The sequence below is a fragment of the Pyrus communis genome, chromosome 4 (assembly GCF_963583255.1).
Source record: "Pyrus communis chromosome 4, drPyrComm1.1, whole genome shotgun sequence".
Classification (NCBI taxonomy): Eukaryota; Viridiplantae; Streptophyta; class Magnoliopsida; order Rosales; family Rosaceae; genus Pyrus; species Pyrus communis.
This window is the reverse complement of record NC_084806.1, coordinates 6,756,811-6,779,640: the sequence shown is the minus strand read 5'-3', so window position 1 is coordinate 6,779,640 and position 22,830 is coordinate 6,756,811. Positions and strand designations below refer to the sequence as shown.

The window sequence follows — 22,830 nt, the reverse complement described above, 5'->3', positions numbered from 1 at the left end:
GGATATGAGTTTTTTGACAAATCAGATCATTTTTTTAGCTTTTAGACATTTATCCCTCTCCATTAAAGATGATCTAACGCCTAGTCCACAAAAGCGATTCTTACAGGTAAGTTTATAGGCAGCTCAACAACTCTAATTTGTAGAGTGAAGCCTTAATAGTATCTTTTAACTGCAATACTGATCTCCCTCTTATTTCTTGTTCCTACGTGACGAGAGATTGGACTTTCTAACAAAAAAGGTAAAATAAAAAGTTAGGTGATGATTGTTCACAATAATTTAAAGAAAATTTTTATTTGAATTCATATAATTTCTCTTCAAATCTAACTTACTCTCTACATCATAATTATTTTTAATTAAATTGTCAATATCTCATTTAACTCAAATTCATTACCTAAATTATCCTAACAAATCCAATTCAATATGTAAATTTGTCTCTACACCTATTTAAAATAGAAACCCAAAATCAAAGCATATGGTTTTCCCCTACAAAGTCGCTCTCGATAAATTCCAATTCACTAGGATCTCTACAAGTTCATAGCACTACAAAGCAAAAGCGACATATAGAGTATCACTGCTGGGATTAGAAATATTTTCACGGAATATTTTCGCAGTTCTTTTAGTTTATTCCTCCCCAACTTCTCTAGCTTGTGTATAACTATAATGTTCTTGTCCTCATTAAGCCCTAGTTTGGTACTGAGATGATTTTGAAAAAAAAAGTGATCATCAAAAAAAGATAGGAGCTTTTTTATGTTTGGTAAACATTCAGCTTTAGTTTTTTTTTCACAATTTTGGGTGAGAATAAGCCAAAAATACAAAGCTGACACAATTTTGGGTGAGAATAAGTCAAAAACACAAAGCTACAAAACCAGCTTTGAAAAACCAGTTTTTTTTTTCACATCTGTTTTACATAAAAGTTTATCAAACACTATAATACTGTTTTTTTTTTTTCAAAAGCACTTTTACAAAAAAGTTTACCAAACACTCTGCTGCTTTATTTCACAGTTGCTTATTCTCACAGCACAGCAGAAACAGTTATTTTTTCAAAACATAGCAATACCAAACCAGCCATAAGTCATGGCCTTCTTTGTGGCTAACTTCAAACTGCTTGACAAAAGGATTTGACAAACTTAAAGCAGCAACATCTGCAACTAAGCATGCTAATGTTGGATAAATATAAACAATCAAAGATAATTTTATATATGCTAATGAAAAATACATGCGAACAACTAACTTAACAGAGTATGAACAATGAAATAATATTAAACAAATAAACTGAAGATCAAGGCTTGAGTACTGCAATGTCCTTGAAACAAATATTTCGTCCCTACTTAATGCTTGTAGTTCTACGAACGTCTACTTCACCAATATTCAATGATCAAGTCAGAATTCTAGCATCGAAAAACTTAATTTCTGGCAAATTTCTTTGTGGTTCTCTCAATAAAAATGCTTTGGATTGTAGAAGAAGAATTATCTTTTTCTATGTTCTAAATGTCATGCAGATGGATGTAAATATAATAGGATTATGCCTGTTCGCAACAAGTATGAAAAATGGATGCATTTGTTGGGAGACATCTTCTCAGAGGGGTGTTTGCTCTCTGCGTTCTTTCACCACTCTTTAGACTTCATCTGAAATGATGAGTCTGTTGATAAAATATAATTAATTAATTAAATCCAAAATTAATTAAAGAATTTAATTATTAGATGGAGATAGTTGGGTATTTATAGAAAAAAAAAATTTATTTTTCCATTATTTTTAAAAAAATTTACCGTTGGATTAATCATGACCCTTAATTTTCACATTTGGCAATTAAATGCACCAAGTTGTGCCATATGGCACAACGGTCAAAATTCAAATGTTTTTACCGTTGCAAAACCAACAGTCCAGAGCATTAGACCGTTGAATTTTCCAACGGTTGAAGCACGAGGAAGAAAAAGTTGTTGGGCTCTATGGTGCGCATGGGGCTCATTCCGTCTGCTAAAAAATGTCAATGCTGACATCGCCCATCACCAACAGGCTCAACGCCTAAAAAACGTTCGCTAGGTAATCCAACGGGCCTGGTAAAGCCCACAAATCGCCCTTAAAAAAATGAGCCGCTAGAGCAACTTTCTGGAGTTTTGATCAATTTGTCAGACCTTGCCTATGCCTATGCCTTTGCTGGAATTGCCCTTATTAGCGGAATGGAGAACAATAAGGATTTAAACTATTTCATTTATATGTGTGTGACAACCCATCCTTAATTTAACGATTTTATTAATTTTAAAAGGGGTGAATTGACGAAATTGCCCTTAGAGGCGAGGATGTTGACTTTCGTTGACCAGCGTATTGTGAGATGTATGAAACATTCTTTTAGTGTATCCTCGTAGTACTCTTCACTACGAACGCGTAAGCGCAATCAGAATTGAATTTGGAATTAGGGTAGAGATTTTATGGACTTACGAACATGAATGGTGATTTGGTAAATTCGTGTGAGATATTTTTGTGGCTTGTTTTGTGGGCTACGTAGGGCCCACACCCCTTACTTCTCCCCTCACTCTCGTGTCTCCCTATTTTCTGGACCATACTGTCTCCCTCATTTGAAGCTCTCTCTATCATTCTCACTTTCTCTCTCTCTCTCTCACATTCTCTCTTCTTCTCCCTCAACCTATACCATTCCCTTCTCTCTACAAACCCAAGCAAAATCATCAAACACAGAAGAATGAGCTTCAAAACGTCACCATCGTAATCCTGTCATCCTCACAAGTCCATCCACATAAACAGAATTGAAAACAACTGAGTTTCGAAACGTCGAAAAAAGGGTCCGAGAGCTTTCAAGCCATTTTCAGTCCAATTCCGTCCAATTTTTAGAATTTCAAAAGGTATAAAATTTTTATGCTCTTACTAAACTTCATTTCCATATAAAGATCGTCGATTTTGGTCAAGAATTGAAGAAGTTATAAACGTTTAAAGTTTACCTAGTTTCCGGCAACCTCCGAGATTTTTGAGCCATTTTCCGACCAAATCATGGCAAGTTAGCAGTCGAGTAGGGTACCAATCTCTTTTTTTGATCCCGAGGTACGATTTTCATTTTTAAATCACTCAATTTCATTATATATTGACAAAGTTATGGACATTTAAAGTTTGTCCAGTTTTCCGGCCAATTTTCCCAGTTTCCAATGGACCAGTCATTTTTCATGCCATTTTCCGGCCATCTCCAGCACCATTGGGCTTCTAAATAGGTATAATCTTATTGTACACTTTCCTAGCTTCGTTTTGATATATTATGGGCAAATTTTGGTTGTGAAATACGTCTGAATGGAGCATTTGAATTCATCCTAAAATCTACAAAAAAAGAAAAGGCCTAAGCCCAAATCCGGCCCAAACCTTTGGGTCTTTGTTCAAGTCCAAGTTCATTTCTGAAATTAGAGGGAATGAATATTCAGTTAACTTTAACAGAATATTCATTATGAGAAGGGAATATTCCATTAAAGTTAACCGTTAACTGTTAGTCAACTTTTGTTGATTTTTTTTCAAAATTTTTTCGGAAACCCTCCTAAACTAATTTCGATGCTCCGAGTCCATTTTTGACATCCATTTAGTGAAATTCTGAGGTTTTGGCATAGTTGACCATTAGGGCGTTTCGATTGACTTTTAGGGTTGACTATTGACTTTTTGTAAAATTTGCCGAGGACCATCTTTAGCATATTTCGACGCCCTGATTCCAAATCCGCACTCCATTTTCTCAAATTTGATCGTTTAGGTTTTTTACTAACGGGCCCCAATGTTATGCTTAGGTGCGATTATTATTGGTGACTCTAGTTTTCCTAGTTCGAACGGCTGTGACCTCGCCAGTATCTGTGAGTATGTCTTTGCTTTTAAATATTATATATTTATATATTATCCATTTATATGTTTGAAAAAGAATCTCTTACGTATGCTTGAATTAGACTAATACTTGTAAGAATTGGTGAAATGATGGAATTTACGAAATTATTTTGAATCTTGCGGGATGCACAGATATGCGTACTAGTATAGAATGCTTTAATTATATTAGTGGCCATGAATAGTGTTATGGTTGATTAGAATTATCGATTACCATTACATGATCATGATTATATTATCTACTCATCATGTGCTGCATAGGTGTTAATACTCGCCCAGGCCAGGGCCAGTCTTTCACGTGTATGTTCACATCGCACCATACACTCACTTTGGACCCATTGTAGGTGCCAGTCCTGTCCTAAATTGTAATATGCAATTAGGACTCGTATGTGATGCACATAGCTCTAGTCTTCACTTGATTGTAGTACTAGAGCGTAAATCATTATTACACCCATTCATGTTCATGTCAGAATACCTCTGCATGAACTCATGTATTAGCATATGTCGATGAGCACTCGATATGATATGCTTATTTATGTGAGATATTGTGATTACTAATTATATGCCTATGTACGAAAAATGGTGACAAACTGAATTCTTGAGCTATTGCAGGTTACGATAAGCATTTTCTTACTATATGTAGTATGTATATTTTGGAAACTATACTTGTTTTACGGCGAGGGGTTATTATGTTTTCGAAAAGGTTTTTATAAAACTTTATTTTTGGCCCACTCACCCTTATTTTTCGCTACTCCAGGTTTTAGTGGCTAAGCTTTCCTGTTGACGAGGATTCTTGACAAACTTTGGTAAAGGTGATTACCTTCGACGTATAATTCTTATCCTACCTTTACTGTACTTTACTTATGCTCTGCATCACGTGTGAATTAGGTTTGTTCCTGCTCACAAGCACACTCTTACATTTAGGCACTTTTAGGTTAAATTTATTCATATTTTCCACACCACCACATTTTATGGCTTTGTCACCCTCTAGGTGTCGGCCAGCACAGCTCGAGTTAGAGTTTAGGTGGACATTCTGGGTCGGGGGTGTGTCAATGTGTCCTTTTGTTCAATGGCTTTGTTTTCTAGACGACACACAATTTATCTCTATATAAAAGAGAACGTAAATTTTAATAAATCTTTCATATTGTAAAAAATGCTTCTCACTTCTTAGAACTTTTAAAAAGAAAAAAAAAATAATTAAATAAGTACAAAATAGTAAAATAATTGTCAAATAGAATTCAAAAGAAACAACCTCACCAATGTAAAGAAGTAATGAATTTTTTACAAATTAAAAATAGTAAATAAAATTTTACTTGCGAATTAAAAATAAATAAATGAAAATACAAAAAGTGGTAAGTATAATGTAGTCCACATGCGTCCAATCACTTCTCGATTTGGATATATACGCAACATTCGTCGTCTCTTTCAACAATTGCAACAAAGTTAAAGGTTTAGGAGAACGAGGAGACAGAGCTCAGAGATGGACATCTTGAGTTGCATACTACTAGGTCTAATGGTTGCATGGATCTCAATTTACATCCTCTATTATTCACTTGGAAGAAGATCATCAGTTACCACAAGGATCCCACCTGGACCAAACCCACTTCCCCTCATTGGCAATCTCTTAGAGCTTGGCAACAAACCCCATCTCTCTCTCACCAAGCTTTCACAACGCTACGGCCCCGTAATGGCCTTGCAACTCGGCCAAATAACGACGGTGGTAATTTCTTCGTCAACCGTCGCCAAAGAAGTCTTCCGAACCCACGAACAACTCTTCTGCAACCGAACCGTCCCAGATGCGGTCCAGGCCTGTGACCATGCTAAGTACGGCATGGCCTGGAAACCGGTTTCAGCGGCATGGAGAAACCTTCGAAAAATATGCAACTCGCAATTGTTTGCCACCAAAGTTCTCGACGCCAACCAAGCCAACCGTCGCCTAAAAGTTCAAGACCTCATATCCGAGGTCAACGAAAGCGTTTTAAAAGGTGAAGCCGTTGATGTTAGAAGTGCTGCTTTCAAAACTACGCTCAACTTGATGTCGCGTACCGTATTCTCTGTGGATTTGGCGGACCCGAATAGTGATACGGCTAGAGAGTATAAGGAGTTGGTGTGGGGTATTGTTGAAGAGATTGGGAAGCCAAACTTGGCTGACTATTTTCCTGTACTTAAGAAGATCGATCCCATGGGAATACGGCGTCGTCTGGCCAATCACTTCCAGAAGATGATCAGCCTCTTTGACCGCATGATCACACAAAGGTTGGAGTCAAGAAAATCACGTGATTATGTCACAACTAAAGATATGTTGGATACACTTATAAACTTCAGTGAAGAGAAAAGCAAGGACATGGACATGGCTGAAACTGAGCATTTGTTTTTGGTTAGTTCCTACCACATATTGTTCTTGATTTGATGAATTAAAAAGTAACTAGGTTTTCTTCGATCATTAATTTTTGTTGTTGCTGGTCATTTACTTTTTTGTTAATTATTAGTTGTGTCGCTATATGTACCTTCTAAACTGGCCATCATGTGCATCACTTGAGGTGTACATAAATAATTGACACTTCACGAGGGCTCTCTATTATTGCCTACTATTCTTGAGGGCTCTCTATTATTGCTTACTATTCTTGAGGTGGTGAAGGACTATATACACGATTTGTTGGGAGCCTTTCGTATTTAAAGGAAGAATTATCAAGAGCACTAAAATTTAGTGAATGAATTATATCTCTCAACATTATAAGAGTTATATGACAAGTGAAATTTTTATCGGATAACCCTGTCTTCGGGACTTTAATTTTTTTTCACAGTTGTGCCCTCGTTGACTTTGGCTTTAGCCAGATTTGTAATGATCCATGTCAAAGATAATCTAATAAAAAGGGGGAAGGTGGAGGGTGGGTGTTTAAGGGCCCCAATAATCATATGGTCACTTGAGTTAGTACAAGTAGTTTTTTTCATTCATTATATTAGCCTCATTTAATTTTTGGAAGTTTTAACAAAAAGCCCGCGGTATTGTTCACTTTAACGAAAAACCACATTCTTACCTAAAAAGTCAAACCTAGTACTATTCACTACTCAAAGTTTTCAAGTCCTTTTTTGTTGGAGTATGATTAAAATTGCTTTCATGTCCCGTTTGTTTCAAGATTAGATCTTTATGAATACACCTACTGCAACCTTGTAGGAATGAGGTCTTGACAAAAATGTAGTCCCTTTGCTACGTAGCGTCTTATCAAATTTTTTAAAAAAATCCTTTCTTTCAGTCAGTAGAATAAGAATATATTTTTATGCAATAATATATTTACACTATGAGAAAGGAGGAATAAATTGGTAATAAATTCGTTATTTTGAAGATTTAAATTTAAGATCTCAAACTTACAAGTGAAGAAGAACTTCACTACTAGTTAGTGGCGAATAAGAATAATTGTTTGTAATCAGTTTTTCTTCTGTTCTCCTCATTTTGATATATTAAAATTTCAGGCTAATTAGCCATTTGGTCAATTAGGATCTGTTTACTGCAGCCACAGATACAACTTCAGGCACATTGGAGTGGGCAATGGCTGAGCTACTCCGCAACCCAGAAAAACTATCACAAGCACAAGCAGAGCTGAAGCAAATCATCGGCAAAGGAAAGCCAGTTGAGGAGTCACACATTGCTCGACTCCCTTACTTACAAGCCATAATCAAAGAAACCTTCAGATTGCACCCAGTCGTTCCATTTCTACTTCCTCGAAAAGCCGAAATAGATGTTGAAATCTGCGGGTACATTGTACCAAAGGGTGCACAAGTATTGGTCAATGCATGGGCCATAGGGAGAGACCCCAACATTTGGGACGATCCAAACTCGTTTATGCCGGAGAGGTTTTTGGATTCGGAAATTGATGTTTTAGGAGGTAACTTTGAGCTTATTCCGTTTGGTGGTGGGAGGAGAATATGTCCTGGATTGCCATTGGCAATGAGAATGTTGAATTTGATGTTGGGCTCGCTTATTAACTCGTTTGACGATTGGAAGCTTGAAAATGGAGTTGTACCAGAGACCTTGAACATGGAAGAGAAGTTTGGCATCACCTTAGAGAAAGCTCAGCCTCTCATAGCTGTGGCCATGCTATATAAAAACCTAGCATGATTTTACGTTATACATTGTATGTATGGGAGTGCACCTATAGAACCGTACGTAGTTATGGTTTCTACAAAAATGGCTATGTTGTGAACTTTAATCAATTGAAGACCCTGAGTGACTCTTTATCTCAAAGCAAGCATTTTAATTACAAAAAAAATGCATGGGAAATTTAAAAAAAAAAAATATTTGACTCTTTTATCCTTTTTACTAATGATATAATCCAGACTAAACAAACGAAAGGGAGGAGTCACGCAATATTTTTAAAACAATGTTGCTTGACATAAGCCAGGGTTTTTTTTCATTTCGGGCATATAAATAATTTATGTAAAAGAAAGATCATCTCTCAAGCTGTCGTCTTTTTTTACATTCCAAGGAGTGACAAGCAACATGCATGATCTTTTAAACAGTCACTCCCAAAAGCATTGCTCCAAGTACCTCAACGGCACGCTTAAGCCACTCCTCGCAGTTAGAGAGCCGATTAGAGCCGTGTTCATTCGAAAAAATAAAACTCCAACCTTGCTAGTTGTTGATATGTAACCCCTATTTGTCGCGTCTGACAAAATTGATATCGTTTGAGACTTGAGAGTGAAGAAACGATAAGTACTAATGAGAATGATGCAAGGGAGAGTTTTGCTTTGCAAATTTTGAGAGCACACTCGGTGGATTTTGTAAATTCCACAAACCACAAACAATATAACATTTTATTTACTGCCATTGCATTTCTTGATGTGATGCCAAAACTAAAGTACAGAACCAACTGATGCTTAGTTCTCTATCATAACACAAAGAATCCTACTCAGCTCCCAAGGTTTATGGAATTGGACAGCCAAATAACACTGTCATTTTTGTATCTACATATATTTACCAAGTTCTAAAACATTAAAAATTACCTTAATGTTTCATATTAACAAAACTAGCTAAATATATAACCTTATCTCAAGAATAGCATTCTTTTTGCACAATTTTTTGTTTTTCGTGAAATGAGTGGTTTAAACCATGCTACTTTTGTCAAAAAATGAATGAAACCGAACGTGGCGCGTATTTTCCCTTATTTTTTCCGGGCGATGTCATAAGCCACGCTGATTCGAACAATTCAAGGAGGTCATCTTTAGAGTTGGTTTCACTATCATCATCAGTGACACTACTCTCCACTTCTTCCTTGTTATTAACCTTATTCTCTTCTTTTTTTCCAATCCCTCCTTTATTTGTTCCCTTCTGCAGAAGCACTTCCTTGTAAGTAACACCTCTACGAGGAGAAGAAAAGGTATTACCCTTATTAATCTGATCACCACTTGCAGCAGCATTATTCTTATTACCATTTGGGGTAGACCAGTCAGCTTCATGAACCGAACCCGGTCCACGGTTTCGATCAATATTGCTGCTTGTATCAACCTTAATCTCCTTCTCCCTCGTACCGTTTGACAATCTCCAATAGTTCAATGTAGCCGCAACAAAATTCAGCAGCGAAATGGCACGCACCAACGTCCAATCCAAAAACGAAACGTGATGGAAATGTGCCGGGATTTTGCCAACGGCATTGTCAAATTTTCCAGGCAGGGATTCGGTGACTTGGACAAGGTCGTCAATCTTGTCGAACACAATGTGTGAAGGAGGGTAAAATCTCTCGATCATGTCTTCAAGGGCTAAAATTCGACAATCGATGAATGAGAGGATTGCCATTGTGAGCCATTGGTATTGCAAGGCATAAGCCAAGGTTCCGGCCAACGTGACTAGTCTGGCTGCAATTTTTATTATGAACCCTAGCGGTCCATTGAGACCTTGGGCTATGGTGAAGGCTCTATGAGCTACCAGTAAAATTGAAACCGCACAAGTGTGAAATGGGCGTTTTCTGGGACTGATCATGTTGATTTGCGGCGTTGATTCCTGAGAAATTCCAAATTTAATCAGGCATGCACATTAAATATGGTACTCCATATAAAAATGTGAAAGCAAATGTGACACATATGAAAATAATAGTTCAGTTCTAGAACAAACTATCGATGTGTCATTGATAATGTGTCGATGTCATTTATTGCCATAAAACAGCGGCCATGTTATCAGTATATTTTCAACAATGTCGATACAATAACGATGCATGTTCCTTTTTTAATAAAGAATATATGTTTTTTTGAAGAGAATGTAAATGAAAATGAACATAAAATTAGATTCCGACTTAAATCATCGAGGTTTGAGATTGGAGAGAGATGTTGTTACCTGGGACGCCAAGGATGCCCGGGAATCCATATCATGAAAAGTAGTTAAGGATTTTGGCCTTATATTTATTCCAAAGAGAAGTCTTCTACCCTAAATTTGAAAGCACCTGTAAATAGTAAAAAAAAAAAAAAAAAAAAAAAACCAAAATCTATTGTTTGGAAGGGCGAAGTTTCATTTTTGGCGCCCTGCCAGTTGGATACGAGCGGGTCCTATTGATTTTAGCGGGGGAGTTCTATGTGTTATTGACACGTGTTACATGCATGATACACCTTACGTCGTCGTTTGAGTGAGCTTGGAAAAGGGCGCACGTAACGGATCCTAGCCGTTGGTCGTTGGTTGAAACTTGAGAGTTCGAAAAGCAAAATTAAAAGCATCGAATTTGATTCTTTGAAAGCAAAAGGCTGTGAAATGTGGAGGAGCTGTCGTCTCATCAGTCGATGTCGAGCTCATTCAACGGCTGAGACTCAATTGCAGTTTTGCACGTCGAAATCAAGAAGCAAAAGATGAAGATTCATCATTCATATAAGTTGGCAGTTTTACTGATTTTTTTGTTTGTTTTGTCAACTGCTTAACCTGAATTCAACCGATGCCGAAACGGGAAAATCTTCTCGGTAACAAAATTTCATTTGTTAACTTTGTTTTTTGTTACGAAAGTTTTGATTTTTTTTCTTCTTATTTAGAATGGAAGTTTTTTATTTTCTTGAATGCATGTTAATTTGTTATTCCTAACTTCAGTAATTAGACGAATTGCTTGTGCTTTTCGTATAAGTGCTTTTCTTCATATGTCTGGTGTGGTTTTCGTATATAAGTGCTTTTCTTCATGTATCTGGTGTTACAATAGATTCGTTTCTTGAATCCTTGCACTTTGTCTGCCATTTGGTTACTAAAATTTCCTCCCAATTTGTACTCCTTAATTTGGGAATATTGGTAAATTGTTATGGATCAAGGTATTGGTTTGTTTTTTTTTTTTTTTTTTTTTTCGCTTTATTTTATTTTTACAATTTATTTTCATGTTTTAAATACTGAATGCAAATGTGTTTTGCGATCATCAACTGTTAATTTATGTGTGTTTCGTACAGGTATACGTGGAGACGGAAGATGTTTGTTCCGGTCTGTGGTTCACGGCGCTTCTCTAAGGGCAGGGAAACCATCTCCAAGTGACAACCTTCAGAGAGAACTTGCCGACGAGCTCAGATCAAAGGTACACGATGAACTCAAATTTACTGAATTCAGAAGGATACTGATGCTATTTGTCCTTCGATTTCCTATGTAAAATGGTGATATAATTTGGACAGGTGGTCGATGAATTCATCAGACGGAGGTCAGACACCGAATGGTAAATTTCGTAAAGATCTCACCAACCTGGATCTCGATAACTTCTGCCTCGATGCAGATTTAAACTGCTTTGAAAATCATTGTCAATCGCTTCTCGTAATTTGTTTCGAATTTATTTGCAGGTTTATTGAAGATGATTTTGAAACGTACGTTGTACAGATGCGACAGCCCCATATTTGGGGAGGAGAACCTGAGTTGCTTATGTCCTCACATGTCCTACGGTAAGTCCTATATACTCCTATGCTAAGAAAGTTTCTATATATTTCAGAAGGTACGTAGGTTCGTCGATCTTACAGTTAATGATACAATTTCATTCCTAGGATGCCGATTACAGTTTATATGCGGGACAAGGATTCCGGCGACCTCAAGATCATAGCCGAATATGGTCAAGAGTACGGTAAGGACAACCCTATCCGCGTACTTTATCATGGTTATGGACACTACGACGCACTGCCTGCTGCAACTACTGGTACACAGTCCAAGTTGTAAGATTTCTTCATTTCCTACTCATCTGTTTCCTGGAAAAACCATATGCACCAGAAGGCACAATAGGCTCTAGTTGTTTGCTTGGTTTCCTTCTCGGGTTTTGGCTTATATCTTTCATAATTTTGTCTCTGCCGCTCAAATCAGCCAGTGGCTCATGAATTTTCGTTGTGGGTGTTTGCAGGTGCAAACAAAGATAGCCAGAGATGCGTGGTGCAGTAGCCTGTAGTCATTCAAAATCTTGAACTGTATTCCTGCTGTTATGTTTATAAGTATTTGATTCGAGAAATGGGTACTTTCTCATACAACATCCTCGAAATTTCAGTTCAAATGAATCGTTCAACAGTTCAACATTTGCATAACTCAATTCCATAGACAAGTATCGGCTAACGCCTGCCTGCTGCCATAGTTCAAGTCCATAGACAACGAGACAAGGAAACGGAGATTAAGGTTGGGTATATGTATAAACTTATTCTACACGATATCATTATTCAAAAAAATAACAGGCTTCCATGAAAGCTTAGATTACAGCCGCCAACTGGATAACCACTGCTGTGGAACAAACTGCCTCGATATTCATATGGTTGTAACGTTGTATAAATACTCATCTATGTACAAGCGAGAAGTAAAGGGAGCCCCCAAATTGAACAACTGCCCCGGGTACATCAGATACATACATGAAAGGGAAGATCAGTCGCTATCCTTCCAAACTTCACGGAGGAGTTGATACCTGACAGCATTCCGACCACCCTTCCACTTCGGTGTTGAGTTGGCTGCCAATGGACTGGGAGAAAACGGGGAATTGTCTATGATGATTGATGTCATCGGTGAATCCAACTCATCAAGCTCATCATCACTTGTATACGATTTCTTAAGCACTGATGACCCACTCCTCGAGAGAGTTAGACTTCCTACCTCTCCTATAATGCTTAATAGTGAAGCAGCTGGAGGTGGTGAATAGATTGTAGGATTTGCGTTGCATGGGAAACTTGCAGCAGAGTCAGTTTTATCTTCTGAATTCTCCTAAATAAATAACAAGCAAAATGGATAACAAATCAGTCCTACACCATTCGAACAGGAATGAAGTTCAGTAAATAAGCTGAATCGTTACATGCCGAGATATTCGAGGGCCTCTTAGGTACCTCATAATCAAGAGCCTCAAAAACTGCCGTGGGAATTGGGTCTGGGCAAAACTCATCTGGAACAAAATTGTATATAACCCTCTTGATCAATGATGCACCAAATGTAGGGCATACCTTCAAAAATCAATGAAACAGTGATTATTACAAAATGGCAGGGAGTTATTATAAACTTGGTGTTCTTTTATTAACTGTGGGGCGTGGACACAAACCCAGTCTTTACCTCTTGCCGGGTGGATTTATCTGCCAGCATATCAAATGGAAGCATCATGAGGTCACTCAAAGCATTAAGAAGACGGAAAGCTTTAAAGGATGTTGGGCACTCTTGTCCCTTGTGATCACTGAGTTTAGTATTATCATCAGGGGCATCAGTATCATCAATGCCAAATAGATCAGTAAGCCATCTAGACCAGCTTCCAATCTGCGGTCATGAAAACAAGCACAATCCTTCCATCAACGAAATGCAAGACTAGTATTTATTTATTTTTTTTTTAAATAAAAATTGTGACTTTTCACCGGCAACCGAAAAAACAGTGTGACTAATAACCTCACAAGATGAGGTCCACACTCACCGCATTTTTTAGCTGTGCACCAGCCCCAAAGCTCGACTTTCCAGCTGGAATAGGGAGAACCTTAGAATCACTTATGGGGTCGGACACAGGATCTGTGGGCATCTCTTCAGCATTTTCACGAAGAATAGCATTGAACATAGCCACATCCAATCTATCCACTAATTGCTCCATTACCTGAAAAACCATAGATTAGCATTCTGTAAGTCTGCATAAATTTTGAGGAAAGTAGAAAAACCATGTGACGGATCTTTAAATGACTTTTGGAAACACACCGCAATAGTAAAAGCTCACTATAACGAGGTCCTGGAATTCTATTGAGAGTTTGATACATAAATAAAACATTAGATATATTTTCATTTAAACATTGGTGGTGTAGCTCTGGCTACCTATAGCATTTGCACGAAGTTTTCAACTATATTCGTGCACAGTGTTCTATGATAACCTTTAGGAGTTCCCAGGTGAAGTGAAAAGCTCAACGTACACATTGAGGAAGGGACTATGATGCATAAACCTACCAAACGAGCCAGCAGAGGCAAGCAGCCACACTCATGTCCACCAGCTCTTGCAGGACAGAGCCTTTCACAGGCATCTTTGAAGGCCTTCTTCCACAGCTCCATAGAAAAGTTACCTTGCTCATGACCACCCAAACCATGCTTCCTTCCATTGGCTTTCCTTGAGCTTGAGCCCTTCGCAGCCGCTGACTGCATATATGGAGTCATATTCTGGAGAGGGAAAACAAGATACGTATCCGTCATGAATAGCAACGGCTTTCAGATCTAGGCTAAATTCTTGTAGGGAGAGCTCAATAGTGAAATAATGAAAAGAGGTGATGATGCCAATAATGAAGAAAACTGAAAATAATATGGGTTTTACCTGCCACCATACAGACTCAACAATTCGGGAGAAGATCCAACCTTCAAACTTTTCCAAAGCAGCCATAAATATCTGCGGATCCTCCCAATCATCAAAACTTTCAAGAGTGCAATTGTTCTCTTCCTTGTGAGGAAGAAACCCATTCTTTGCTTTTAAAACCCCCTCAGCGCCAACTTTACTGCAGGGCAAGGACTGGCTGATAATAGCTCTCAACACAATTGAATTCGACAACCAGAATGTCAACCTGTTCATTGGCAACAAAACATACAGTGAAGCGTCAAACTAAAAGATAATTATCTTCGCATTCTGGAAGATGTTTAGAACTCAAAGCATCAAATGATTAGGATCGTCAAGAGAAAAAAGAAAAGAAAACAAAAATGCATATGAATTCATCTTGGACATCATTTCTTTTACTGATAAGGCATTGCCAGTAAATTAAAATGGTGAGTTCAGTTTCCATTTATTTAGCTCTAATACCTAGCAACATCATTTCCGCATGCTTTAGAAACCAAGATTAGTCCAGTGATAGCAGCTCTTGCTGCATTTGCCTTCTTAGCTCCAGAGCTTGTTTTGCAAGCATGAAAATAGAATCTAGAAAGTCGACGAGCAGGAGCATGAATCCTATTTGTGTGGCTCCCATGCTCAGCGGCAACAGAGTAAAGGCCAATCTCAACAGCAGCAGCTTCTCTCAGTTCTTCCTTAAGCAATTCAATTGTAGACTCCAAGTCAACTTTTCCATCGGAAAAGCTGACTGTTTTTTCTTCTCTTTCACTTGTCGCGCTAATTCTACCATGAACATAAGCATCTTTAGGAATTTCAGCTTCCTTTGATTTTTCGAGAAGCTCATTATTGCTTGACTGTCTATTGTTCTGAGCTGATACTAAAGGTAACTGCACAGACTTTACATGTTTTAGTTCATTACTTTTAACGTTACTTCCCTGCACTCCAACAACTCTCCTGCCGGGTGTAAAAGTTTCACTCTTTAACCTGACTTGTTTTCTGGTAGCATCTTGTGAAAATCGAGAAGCTAATTTGTCATCAAAAGTATAATGATTTGCCTTTAAGAGATGACCATCCTCTCGAAAGGCTTGTGAATCTGCATTGCTTGCAAATGTGGAGTTTGTGTCCTCCTGAATAGACGTGCTTGAGGATGAACCTTCAGCAGCATGGTTACGGACAATATTGTCCCTGATAAGATCTTGAGCATTTTCATGCATTCTGGCACTTCTGTTAGAACGAGTTATGTGAATTCTGTTGTCCTTAAAATTATGGTAACCAGATTCCTGATGGCTGTCTTGATAGCCAAAGGGTGAAGACACTGAATGAACAGAGTGGGTGATTGATTTTTTCAGGATTGGCATTGAAACACTCTGCTTTGAACTGTTAGGCAAAGAAGCACGATCATTTGCAGAATTCAGCAGAATGGAGGAAGAGCCTATTGATGACAGTGGAGATGAACTTCCATTTTGGTGCTCTAATGCTTTAGCCACTGAAGTCACCCCTGTGCTTGCAGGTGCTGCTATTGACTGTACAGCAGGCTCCCCATAAGTCCTCCTAGTGCCATTGGCTGTTGATTCTAATACATTCTGAAATTAATTATATATGGAGGTTAAACAATCTGAAAATACACAAATGAATTGAATCAGATAAAGAGAAGCAACCATCGGGATGAACACTGTCAGGGAAGTTATTGTCCAATATTTGATTGGTGCAGAAGTAACGGACAAACAAAAGTAAATTGGACTTCTTTGGACATACACATGAGAATGATTATGAAAAGGATGGTTGTGCTGGTACTTAAAGTCATACTATTTGGGTTCTCAGAATTTGTATTTGAAGACCTTAATATCAGCGATGAGGTTATTCATTTTACAACCATGGATCTGAAACTAAATTAAATTCCATAAACCTAATTCTACATATAGTTTTGATGCAACTGGAGATATCATATTTTTACATTATAAGAGCAGCTAAGCAAAGAAACTGATCTAAAAGGGAGAACTTTTCAAAATGACTTCACATACCTTTTCACCGCTAGGTGATGAACTGACTGTTGTCTCAACAGCCGAGGAGTTTACAGTGTGTGATGGATGCGAGGAAACATCATCATCAAACTCATCATCGGTAAAAGAGGCAATCTCGTCAGTGCCATCATTCACAGACCCTGGAACAGATTCAGTTCCCTCATTTTCCAGAGACTCTTCTCTGGACAAGCTGCTCTTTGGTGTCAAGCTGGAGCTCGGTTTACCACACAGCTGAATACTAACAGAAAGAACCGTTTCCGCTGAACTCTTAAAACTCTTCTTCCAGTTCAGCGGAGTGCTCACATTTCGGGTTTCCACAATGATCCCATAGTCTGCAAGATTGATCTCAGCCGACCCCAAGAGTTGACCTTTCACTCCCTTGTCCTTTCGAGGTTCATACAAGTAAAACTCCAAGTTGTTCTTCTGGTAAGTGTCGCGAACTGCGTTTTTTCTTGATTTCTCCTTGTATAAAGTGACTGGAAGCGTGAAAGACTCGCCAAATTCAATCTTCGCATCACCAACATTGCAAATACACGATCCAGAAACCTGATCACCGTTTTCCCACTGAAGCATAACAGACTGAACAGATCTCAAAGCCTGAGACGAGGGCCATGGCTTGAGTTCCTGCACATGGATGAGGTAATCAACCTCAACGGCCGCGCTCTTCCTGCTCTTTGATCTTATCCCAAGAACCATTGTCACGAAAAGCACCGGGACAGCTCCTGATGGGTAGAACCAGTTACAAACTTACAATGCTTCTACATCCATCAAACCTCCTTACATATAAAAATACATCACAAAATCAGATACAAACAAATGGGATGTAAAGTATATCCAAGCTCTCGACTTTTGAATGTAATATAATACCAACAAAAGATGCAATTCAACCCTCATGAATTTCAGTAGAAAAAAATAATGGGCAGTTCAAGATTTGACCATCAAAGACAAAACAAATACAAACGCGGAGAGGGGTTTAAATTGAATAAATTTTGGGTATCATCCAGCTTAATTTTAATATTTTTATATTAAAAATGGTGACAAAATCTCTGACCTCCCTCCGCGTTACATAAAAATGCGAATGAAATTAGCAAAAATTGAAACAGGCAAACAGGGGTGATGAGAATAGCAGCAGTGAATCAATTAACAGCAAACAAAACAAAAAATTGACTTTTAATCTGAGCATTGATGCGTAGAAAAATGCAACTTCGTACTACCAGATCGGAATAACAGTAAAATTGTGAGGCAATCGGACGTAAAGTTGGGAATTGCAGAGAGTTTGATGGAGATGGGAGCTTTGAACAAATGAAGGAGATGTGAGTGAACTTACAATGCAGAAGAGAGTGAAGAAAAGCGAGCTGCTTCTCTGTTTTCTCTCTTCTTCTCTTCTTTCTGTGAGTGCGTGGGTATATATTTACAGAATGTGGAAGAATGAATTGGAAGGGGAAAGGTGGGTACGGAAGAGGAAGGAGAAGGTCGTTGGAGAAAAAGGAACCAGAGGAAGATGGTAAGTTGACAACCGCGATGTGCGGGAAGGAAGGAAGCAACTGTCTCTCCCCTCTCGCTCTCTGGCTCTCGCCTGATCCGATCGATCTGGGCTCATACGATCAGTTCACTGGGCTCTCTATCCTCTCAAACAAAAAGTTGGACCATTACCTACCTTTCTTGACATATTTAGTCCTCTCATATACCATCTCCAAATAAATGAGTTAAACATAGACAATCAATATTTTGTCGATTTTAAGTTTATATTTTAAATTTATTGGTTAATTTAATTAAACTACGACCGAAAAACAATTGCATTAAAAAATGCTTATAATAAACAGAATTTTGTAAAAAGAGAGTAAGACTGTTAAATTCACCTCCCAAAATAAAATGGTTGTGAGACAACTAACTCACTTCCATTTGTTGGTGGAATTCGTTGATTTGATGGGAGTCCAGCAATGCTGTCCTTTGGTCGTGATACAAAGCTAATAATTAATAATTATTGGATGGCTTTATGCGATGTTAGCCGACGACAGAGGTTGAAGCATCGACGTCAAGTTTTTCTTTCTTTATCAAACGGTGGGAAACCATCCCCTTCAGCTTTATTGAAATGGAAGTTGGTATAGCTGCCAGAGATTCTTGCCAATGGAGATTAGGTGCTTTAAGGATTCAATTAAAGCATAATTAAGGGATTTGATCTAGGGTTTATTTGGTTTTTCAACTTAGTTTGATTTGTTTGATAAAGCTTTCATATGTTAACATGTGTCACACTCAATAATTTAACCGGCTTTGATGAGTCACATATCATGTATGCAATTTGGCGAGTCTCATGGTGTGTACCACATAAGCCATTGCCATACCAAGTACCAAGGGATCAAGGCTACATTAGTAACAAATGCACTCCGATCCATTATATAGATGGATTTAAAATGACTAGAACGCGCTAACAGGGATTTGTAAACAACGGCTTGAAAATTTTTTGTGTAGTGCCTCATGAAGTGCATTTTTTACCCCTCGGTCGAATATTTCATAGTGCATTTCTTACCAATGCGGCATAGATCCCTTTAAGTTTGGGAACTTGGTAATCTCTTAGTTTTGAGATTTAAAGTTGAATTCGTGAAGGATATCCATCAAAGCAGGGAAGCGAAAAACGAAAATTTATTAACAAAATTCCGACTGTGTAAGGGAAAACAAGATCTGGAAACACAACATAAATATGCTGCCCAGACGCATCCACAATAAATCAGATTGTCTCTGGGACAGTGAGGTCATATAGTCGAGATACAGTTTAAAAACAAACAATAGCAGCTGGACCACCAGCTGCCTTCCGATTCACCTATCCTCCCGAAATCCGGGGCACGTACTTCATTTTATTCCATGATTTCCACTAATACAAGCTTAACCTACACAGCAGAAGAACCCTTTATTAGACCGAGCGACAACTTTTTTAGCCCATAGATGTCTAGATTCAGCCAACCGGACCAGGCCACCAGTTGTGTGGCCTTACAACAAGACAACAACAAACACATGCCAATGTACCCAAGTTGAAGTTACTAGTACTGTTTTTCTCCTTTATTTACTTCTTTTTAGAAGATGAATCAAGAAATGAATGCAGAATAGATACAAGAAGCAACCTGAGAGAAGCACTTAAGCAGCTGCCTCCAGCAATTCCCTCTCTGCACGCTCCCTGATCCTCCTCTCAAGCTCTGGCCTGAAATGCCTTATTAGACCTTGCACAGGCCAAGCAGCAGCATCACCCAACGCACAGATTGTGTGCCCCTCAATCTGTTTGGTCACCTCCTGAAGCATGTCAATCTCTTCCAGCTTTGCATTCCCAACTTTCATTCTTTCCATGATCATCCAAAGCCATCCTGTCCCCTCCCTACACGGTGTGCACTGCCCACAACTCTCATGCTTGTAGAAGTAAGAAAGCCTTGCAATTGCATCAACAATGTCAGTTGATTTATCCATCACAATAACAGCCGCAGTTCCCAATCCTGACTGGACAGCCTTCAGTGCATCAAAATCCATCAATACATCATTGCATATATCCTTGGTAAGCAATGGAACAGATGAACCACCTGGAATTACTGCAAGTAAGTTGTCCCATCCGCCCCTCACACCTCCACAGTGCCTCTCTAGTAACTCTTTCAAGGGTATGCTCATTTCCTCTTCAACAGTGCAAGGCTTGTTCACATGTCCCGAGATACAAAACAATTTTGTCCCTGAATTGTTCTTTCTCCCAAAACTGGCAAACCACTCTGGTCCACGCCTTAAAATGGTGGGAGAAACAGCCACCGTTTCCACATTTGTAACAGTGGTGGGGCAGCCATATAATCCTGCATTAGCAGGGAAAGGAGGCTTCAATCTTGGCTTCCCCTGTTTCCCTTCAAGGCTCTCCAGAAGCGCTGTTTCTTCACCACAAATATAGGCACCAGCACCAAAGTGGATATGAACATCAAAATCATAACCAGATCCACAAGCATTTTTCCCCAGTAATCCAGCTGCATAAGCTTCATTTCTAGCTTTTACAAGGTTCAACCGTTCATTCACATATTCACCTCTTATATAGATGTACGCAGCACTGGCCCTCATCCCAACACCAGCAATCAAGCAACCCTCTAAAAGTTTGTGCGGGTCATGGCGCATAATTTCCCTGTCCTTACAGGTTCCAGGTTCACTTTCATCAGCATTGACGACAAGATAGGAAGGACGGCCATCGGATACTTTTGGCATAAAAGACCATTTGAGACCAGATGGGAAACCAGCACCACCACGTCCACGTAGGCCAGACTTCTTCATTTCATTGACAATCCAATCAGCACCTTTAATAACTAGATCTTTGGTTCGGTACCAGTCACCTCGTTTCATGGCACCTTTGAGAAATGGGTCGTGCAACCCATATAAGTTGGTGAAAATCCGGTCTTCATCTTTCAAACCACCAAAATGAGTTTTCTCGGGAGGTGGTGGAGGTGGAGGTGGAGGTTGAGCAGTAGTAGAGGGTGCTGCTCCCTGAGTGCTGAATGATCTAAACGCTAGGCCCCACTTCGCACCATGATGACAAGCTAAGGCTGCTCTCTGCAGAGAAAGTATACCCTTGAGGGGTGCCTACAAATTAACAAGAAGTCAGACATAGTTTATTTCTCCAAAGTGACCTATGCCTATAACATCTACTCTTCAGAGCTAACAAGAAAAACAAAATACAGTTGACATGAACCAACTTCACAGAAACATGCATGAAAAATCCAACATCAAATTACACAACCGGAACCACTGTGTAACATTGGTACTATAACAAAGCTGTGGTATATCCGCAACATTCATTTCTTAAAGATTCTACATTTCATGAAGAAGGCTATACGAGTGCACGTGCTATAAGATTGAAATGCAGCTTGTACAACCTCAATTCATCATTCCTAGAACATCTTAACCATATATGTGTTCCCTTTTAATTTGCCTACACCAAGCTACACGTGTTTGACCTGCAGGATAGTCTCACACAAAATTGAACCTAGACCTACATTGAATTAACCCAATAAGCCTAAGAGGACTCCCCGCTATATCCCCATGTGGTTTTATCCGAACAAAAACGTTAAAGATGGAGGTGATAAATAATGTAGACCGAATGACTCGCAATCCGTTTGAAGCCTAAAGTCGGAACCTTTCTCCAATCAAGCCTACGAAAAGACGGGCTCAGCTAATGAGAGCTCCAATACGTATCAAAGCTAGCTCTTCGTATCATTGGCATTGGGCAGGTGAACCTGGCTTCTGTCTGAGGGCATCCGGAATTGTCTGTTTCGGTGAAAACCTAACTAGCTATTCAAAATTCGATTTTCTATCCCTTTCCAGCTATTTTCCTCAATTTTCCCACCAAACAAATAGAAAAAGCAGAAAACCCCATATCAGATCTACTAAAACCAAACATTTCACAGAAAATTAACATACAAAACGATCACGGATTGACACAACATGAAAGCGAAGCTGAATCAGAGTTAAACCTGGGGAGGTGAATAATAAGCCTGAAAAAAAAAATTCCTCAAAAAAATGTGGACGAATTGAGATGTCGGTTGCGTACCATGGTGGAGCTGCGGCGGACGAAACGCGATGCGTCGCCGAATCAGGTAATCGACGAGAACGAGACTGGGGGAAAAGAAGCGAGAATGCTCAGGTGGGAAATAAAGGAGAGCTCCAGTACGCGGACCTCATATGCGGAGAGGGGTAAAATGGACCATCCAAATAAGAACGACCAAGATGATTTAATGAGGTCGGTGATGAACGGTTGAGATTGAGCGAGTGTTTGTGTTGGATCTTATATCACATATATGCTATGCTGTTTCTATTTGGTCCATGGATCAACGCTTGCCATGTGGACCTTTTTGGTTAAATTGGGTTGGGCTTTTAATTTTATATGAATCATGGTTTTATTGGTGGGCTTTGGGTTGAACTGTTGGGGTTTTATAAAGAATGTTATTCTGTCCACTCGCTTGCTTAATTTTCCAGCTCGGTTTAATTTTTTGACTTGAGATTCACATTCTCAAGTTTCAACACGTTTTTCACATGTGACATCATTTAGCTTAACATGTGAATAACACATATTAAGTGACATGAAAATACATGTGGTTGAGCTCAAGACTCAGGTTTAATCTCTCATAGCAAAAAATAAGTTGAGGTTCCAAAGCAAAGTTACATCCTTAACCTTTTTCTTGTATTCCAATATACCCCTGAACGTTGTGATATT

The 22,830-nt window shown here is 38.8% G+C and overlaps 5 protein-coding genes across 8 annotated transcripts; 2 read left to right on the top strand and 3 right to left on the bottom strand.

Annotated features, from left to right (window-relative positions):
• The first annotated feature begins 5,307 nt into the window (after positions 1 to 5,307).
• On the top strand, positions 5,308 to 7,983 carry LOC137732263 (geraniol 8-hydroxylase-like). Its single transcript, XM_068471571.1, has 2 exons — positions 5,308 to 6,236; positions 7,356 to 7,983. The coding sequence occupies exons 1-2, from the start codon at positions 5,340 to 5,342 to the stop codon at positions 7,974 to 7,976; spliced, it is 1,518 nt and encodes a 505-aa protein (XP_068327672.1). The 5' UTR covers positions 5,308 to 5,339; the 3' UTR covers positions 7,977 to 7,983.
• Positions 7,984 to 8,503: 520 nt separating this feature from the next.
• LOC137732591 (uncharacterized) lies at positions 8,504 to 10,214 on the bottom strand. The gene is made up of 2 exons (XM_068471906.1): positions 10,185 to 10,214; positions 8,504 to 9,854 (listed from the first exon to the last, which is right to left on the bottom strand). The coding sequence occupies exons 1-2, from the start codon at positions 10,212 to 10,214 to the stop codon at positions 8,979 to 8,981; spliced, it is 906 nt and encodes a 301-aa protein (XP_068328007.1). The 3' UTR covers positions 8,504 to 8,978.
• A 401-nt stretch (positions 10,215 to 10,615) lies between these two features.
• On the top strand, positions 10,616 to 12,347 carry LOC137732581 (OVARIAN TUMOR DOMAIN-containing deubiquitinating enzyme 4-like). 2 transcript variants are annotated; one of them, XM_068471897.1, is made up of 6 exons: positions 10,616 to 10,795; positions 11,264 to 11,385; positions 11,480 to 11,520; positions 11,642 to 11,740; positions 11,840 to 12,004; positions 12,187 to 12,347. In XM_068471897.1, the coding sequence occupies exons 1-6, from the start codon at positions 10,771 to 10,773 to the stop codon at positions 12,200 to 12,202; spliced, it is 468 nt and encodes a 155-aa protein (XP_068327998.1). In that variant the 5' UTR covers positions 10,616 to 10,770; the 3' UTR covers positions 12,203 to 12,347. The 2 variants fall into 2 exon arrangements, with proteins under 2 accessions (XP_068327998.1, XP_068327999.1); XM_068471898.1 differs by lacking the exon at positions 10,616 to 10,795 and adding an exon at positions 10,869 to 11,131.
• Positions 12,348 to 12,433: 86 nt separating this feature from the next.
• LOC137732577 (uncharacterized) lies at positions 12,434 to 18,307 on the bottom strand. 3 transcript variants are annotated; one of them, XM_068471894.1, is made up of 9 exons: positions 17,825 to 18,307; positions 16,611 to 17,386; positions 15,064 to 16,172; positions 14,587 to 14,830; positions 14,229 to 14,435; positions 13,714 to 13,887; positions 13,365 to 13,562; positions 13,145 to 13,258; positions 12,434 to 13,025 (listed from the first exon to the last, which is right to left on the bottom strand). In XM_068471894.1, exons 2-9 carry the CDS (start codon positions 17,304 to 17,306, stop codon positions 12,693 to 12,695), a joined length of 3,075 nt encoding a protein of 1,024 aa, XP_068327995.1. In that variant the 5' UTR covers positions 17,307 to 17,386; positions 17,825 to 18,307; the 3' UTR covers positions 12,434 to 12,692. The 3 variants fall into 3 exon arrangements, with proteins under 3 accessions (XP_068327995.1, XP_068327994.1, XP_068327996.1); XM_068471893.1 differs by having other exon boundaries at positions 17,938 to 18,307; XM_068471895.1 differs by having other exon boundaries at positions 16,611 to 17,383; positions 17,938 to 18,307.
• A 925-nt stretch (positions 18,308 to 19,232) lies between these two features.
• On the bottom strand, positions 19,233 to 22,300 carry LOC137730821 (NADH dehydrogenase [ubiquinone] flavoprotein 1, mitochondrial-like). The gene is made up of 3 exons (XM_068469804.1): positions 22,168 to 22,300; positions 19,727 to 21,200; positions 19,233 to 19,495 (listed from the first exon to the last, which is right to left on the bottom strand). The coding sequence occupies exons 1-2, from the start codon at positions 22,168 to 22,170 to the stop codon at positions 19,740 to 19,742; spliced, it is 1,464 nt and encodes a 487-aa protein (XP_068325905.1). The 5' UTR covers positions 22,171 to 22,300; the 3' UTR covers positions 19,233 to 19,495; positions 19,727 to 19,739.
• Between the last annotated feature and the right edge of the window lie 530 nt (positions 22,301 to 22,830).